Below are 4,857 nucleotides of genomic sequence, written 5' to 3' on the forward strand. Positions count from 1 at the left end.
GACCATCCTTCAGTCTAGCCATAAGTCACAATCATCATCGACAACCTCCTGTCAGCTCAGGCTCTGATGGATTGCGTATCCGACCAAAATCCGTACAGTCATCTCTGCCCGAATCCTGTCCCCGGGCTCGTGGCAGACAAACATTTTCGCCACAAAGAGTCGGTCGTCTTTTCGCTGTCATCGTCCGACGCGTCAACCGGGCGCGCGTCTGGGTTTTGCCGCCGGTTCCCGCGAGGACCGCGACCGTCGACAATGACACCACACCGGCCACGTGCCGGCTGCCGACAGCCCTCGGAGGGGCCAATCCCGTCTGGCCAACGAGACGTTGAAGACTGTTTGTTTTTGATGGTTGCAAAAAAAGACGGCCACGTAAGTCACCCAATCAATTCTTAACCCTCAAGTGTGACGGTCACTTAAAAAAAAAAAACATTAAAAAAATCTAGTTTAAGAACAAAAAGTTTCTGATGATAACCAGTAAATTGTTAAAACTAATCAAATCAAGCAGTAGAGGGTTAAGGGAGGCCCGTCTTCCTCAGCCGGGGCAGGTGTGGCGCCAGGTTCTGGAGATCGATCCTCCACCGGCAAGACAATACCGGTTCGACGGTCGAACGATGCGGGAGCAGTCGTGCAGCGGCTCCGTAGAATGATGATTAACATTTCAGCAATAAATCAAAACTGTCAAAACAAAGTACAAGTTCACGGTGCTGCTGAGTAGGCGCCATCCGTGGATCCGAAAGTGGAAGCCGGTGGTGCCGGAACCGTTTTAGTGTTCCTCCGGATACCTCTACGTCTTGGTACGGTGGCTGAGAACTGAGAGCGTTTTTTGGAAGGAATCAAACTTTTACGTATGAAGGTGAAGAAGCAACGGTTGAAATGGGATAATAGATGGTTTGTTTTCTGAGGAAAATTGCCAGCCACGGCAATTATGTTACACTTTGTTGAGCTAACTTAATCAATCAGCTGCTGGATGAAAACGTGGCAAAATTTAGTTGTTCTGTGATCATTGTGTTTATTTATAAAGACGATCTCAACAATACTGTCAGGTGAAAAGCCAACACCTCATAGCATTAAAGCTCGAATGGCACATCGATTGTTTTGAATAAAACATGACGTCACTGAAAAATCTCGCATTCTGGCATGTGCTTCTTAGATTCAACGAATCGTCTCTTCAGTAAATTTTACTCAGTAGGGCTGGCCCCATCATCGTTCATCGAGTTTATTTTAAATCTATATATCTCAATCAACATCACCGCGATTTGGCCTCATCACTTTTGTACGCAATCGTGTGACCCCCCGGAAGCGTCGCGAAAATAACTTCCGTTGCGGTCAGTTCCGGAACCGGTTCGGTTTTTTGCAGCTTCTGCATCCGCCGTAGCACGTCCAGTGGCTTGCGGCCCTCAACCACCGGCAGTAGTTTGGCGGCATCCGGAAGAATTTCGTACGTTTTCGCCCCATCGTCGAACTCGTTCACCCGTGCGATGGCCCATCTGGTCGCGGTCAACCGGGGCCGGTGGCGGGACTGGTGGGGCGTCGTGGCCGATGTTCCCTTGAGGTCATGAGGAGATGGGTGACGGCAACTTGAGGACGAACGTCGTCTTTGGGGGGTTGGTGAGGAAAAGCTGTTTCTAGTATTGCAAATTGGACTCGTAACTGGTCTTTCTAAAAAATAACAGAAGTTTAAATAGTATAATTAAGTAATCAAAAACATTATAAGATTACCTTTGCTATTTGTGAGAGACATTCGTTGAATACTTCCGGAGTGACATGATTTGAATTTACTGTTATGTGCAGACAAGTCTTTTGATAGTGAAGTTGAACTCAATGTGCTGAAATCAGAAATTGTTGGTGCAAATTAAAAGGCGATCTGTACATTAGTTTCGAATTTTAAATCAAATTTAAATAAATATAAAAAAACAACAACAAAGCCATGTTGCAACAATTATAAAACTCTAGCTACAACAAAATATAAAAAGAATTCAAATTGACTAGCTACCTATTGCATCCTCATGAGAGTCTCTTTGACCATTATTACAACAGTTTTTCGCAACGTTTAGCAACACTAGTTCATCTTCGCTGATCGGACCATCACTGCGAAATAAACTTGTTCAAACAATGATAATTTCTGATCATTTAGAATACTTTACAATGTTTTACAAGTTTCAATTAACATAGAAATTTTATTTTAATCAAAAAATATAAAAAAAATCGATGTTTTAAACAGCTTTTTCATTAAATCTTAAAACAAAATCACAGAAAAATACTAACCGCAAGTCCCTCGATGAGCGTTTCCTTTCGCCTGACGATTCAAATGAAATAAACTCGTTGGTGGATGTATCGCTGGCTCTTTTGGTTGTAGGCATTTCCGATTTAACTAGATTGTTTTGTCCAGTTCGGTCTAAATCTCTCGACATAACGTCTGACACATTGCTGAAATTTGGAGGAATAATTAGCATGGACGAACGGACATGACACGGGGTTTCAAAAAGTTCTTCTTGGCGAAAACCTGCCCAAGCGAGATTGCTTATGTCAAAATCTTCGCGCCACGTGGTTTAAAAGTAAACAAAGCCAGCTGATGATGCAAACTCATGGGTACTTTTTTAAATGGTTGTATGAATTTATATGAAAAATATATATATTTATATATTTTTATATATTTTTCGATAAAAATATTTTCAATTCTTTTAAACCAAGACTAACATTTCAAAAGGGCCAAACATTCAATATTACGCCCTTTTAAAATGTTAGTCTTGGTTTAAAAAAAATGAAAAGATCGGAAAATTTCAAGAATGTTTCATAGTTTAACATTAAAAATCAGACCATTAGTTGCTGAGATATCGACATTAGAAAATGGTGTGTTGTTTGGGTGGGACTTAGAAAACATCAATTTTCCTGTTTTTAAACCTTTGCATGGCAATATCTCAGCAACGAAGGGTCGTATCAACAAAGTTTAAAAATGCAAAATATAGAAAATTTTTACAGCTTTTCAAAAATATTTTTTTCAAAGGTGGACTAGCATGTGCACTAATTAAAAAAATGCAAACTGCGACTATTTTCAAAAAAGTCACCTTAAAAATTTATTTAACTTGAAAACGGTGCACTTTATCAAAATTTCACTTAAGTACTTTTTGATTGCAAATTTGATTTTACATCGAAAAATGAAGTTGAAAAATTTTTGCGACCAATATTTCGATTTTTTGAAAAAATCAGTATTGATTCAAAAATTTATAACTCGGTCAAAGATTTTTTGCACAACCTGGAAATTTCTGAAAAGTTGGCATTTGATGTCCTCTAAAACATATCAAAAAATAAAACATATTAAAAATAGTGTTTTTTTGCAAATCAAGTTTTAGTGACAAAAAGTTAAATAAAAAATCACCAAAAAAATTTTTACCGTGTTTAATTTTTTCCAGTGTAGTCCATATTCAGATTTTTGAATTTTCATACATCATTTTTGTATGGCCAGCTGCCAAATTTGTATGGAAAATTATATGGACAAACTAATGATGCAAAATGGCTTTTTTGGGCATACCGAAGGCACCAAACAAGTTTCAGTCGGATTAAAAAATACAAAAATTGAAATTTAAGAAAAATAAAACGATTTCGTTGAGAACTGCTCATTTATAAGAAACTTATTCATTTTGAATCACATTGGATAAAAAATTGTGTCAAATTTAAAATCCAAAGCACAAAAAGGAACAATTAAAAACATTTTTAATTTCTTTCAAGCTATATCAAAACTATTGCCCTTGTTTAGATTGAAGTGTAGATCTAATTCTATGATTTTAAGCATGAAAAATAAAACAAATAAAGCGAAAACATAGATGTTGTGATTGTTTCCAAAATTTCCCGGGATTTCGGGTATTCCTGGGTTTTGAAAAATATTTTTCCCGTTTCCCGGGAAATTCAAAACCCTATTTTTTGGGACATACCACAAAATACTGCATACTTGTTTTGACTTGAAATAAAGTGTATGAAAGTGAAAAATGCAGCCAAAATGACCCCTGATAATGTCATTTTTCAAGAAATTGGCAAAGTCACATAAAACAAGTCCAAATTCAAAAATACAATATATTTTAAAAATTATATTATTTTATTGAAGCCCACCTAGAAATAGGGTTGGGTTGTAGAAGTTTAATGTACAATTTAAAACGATTTTTTAAACCTTTTGAAAATAGATTTTAAACATTTTTCCAATTCTATTATACTATTTACTACATTTATTATAAAGCTACATACCGTAGTCCGTTTGATGCCCTTTTTAATTCACGAGAGACCGGCAGAACATCGATTTCGGCAGAATGGATGGATGATTGACCAAATGCTTGTTCGACCGAGGAATGGACAGAAACCGGTGCTGACTTGATTCCTTCTACAATTATACTTGATGATTTTCTAAAATTTGAATAAAATCATAAATGAATGAATTAATTAGGCCTTTGTGGAAAAGTTACCGAAAATTATTCGAGGATTTTTTCGTTTGAGGTGACAATGATTCCAGTTTAACTTCAGGTTTGACTTTATTTTTAGAAGATTGACCAATTTTACTGTCTGCTGATAAATTAATGTCTTGTTTTTGGTCATTTTTTGTTATATCTTCGATGATGCTTGATGTTTTTCTATTGCTTTGGGAAAAAATATTGTTTAACAACAAATATTTCAAATGCACAAACTAAATCTTACCGTTTTAAATTTTGAGTGGTTCTGTCGTTGGACATACTGGCTACGACCAATTCTTTACCAATAGATTCGTCCAAGTCCTGTCCTGTATTTATTTGTGGATTCACAATACTCTCATCCAGAGCCTCAATAGATTCAAACTGTTGCAGACACTTTGAGTCTTCCGGTTAGACGTTTTTC

General features: G+C 36.8%; 1 protein-coding gene across 2 annotated transcripts; it reads right to left on the reverse strand.

The window, feature by feature from the left end:
• Nucleotides 1-1,164: 1,164 nt before the first annotated feature.
• LOC120420605 (uncharacterized) lies at nt 1,165-4,338 on the reverse strand. 2 transcript variants are annotated; one of them, XM_039583683.2, is made up of 5 exons: nt 4,237-4,338; nt 2,266-2,427; nt 1,994-2,088; nt 1,720-1,826; nt 1,165-1,659 (listed from the first exon to the last, which is right to left on the reverse strand). In XM_039583683.2, the coding sequence occupies exons 4-5, from the start codon at nt 1,739-1,741 to the stop codon at nt 1,247-1,249; spliced, it is 435 nt and encodes a 144-aa protein (XP_039439617.1). In that variant the 5' UTR covers nt 1,742-1,826; nt 1,994-2,088; nt 2,266-2,427; nt 4,237-4,338; the 3' UTR covers nt 1,165-1,246. The 2 variants fall into 2 exon arrangements, with proteins under 2 accessions (XP_039439617.1, XP_039439618.1); XM_039583684.2 differs by having other exon boundaries at nt 1,994-2,100.
• Between the last annotated feature and the right edge of the window lie 519 nt (nt 4,339-4,857).

Source organism: Culex pipiens, chromosome 2 (genome assembly GCF_016801865.2).
Source record: "Culex pipiens pallens isolate TS chromosome 2, TS_CPP_V2, whole genome shotgun sequence".
NCBI classification, from domain to species: Eukaryota; Metazoa; Arthropoda; class Insecta; order Diptera; family Culicidae; genus Culex; species Culex pipiens.

Coding starts and splice junctions, on each gene's coding strand:
- LOC120420605 (XM_039583683.2), bottom strand. CDS start 1,741: ATGTCTCTCACAAATAGCAAAG. Junction 1,660..1,719: donor GTCTCTCACAAATAGCAAAG/GTAATCTTATAA, acceptor GTTATTTTTTAG/AAAGACCAGTTACGAGTCCA.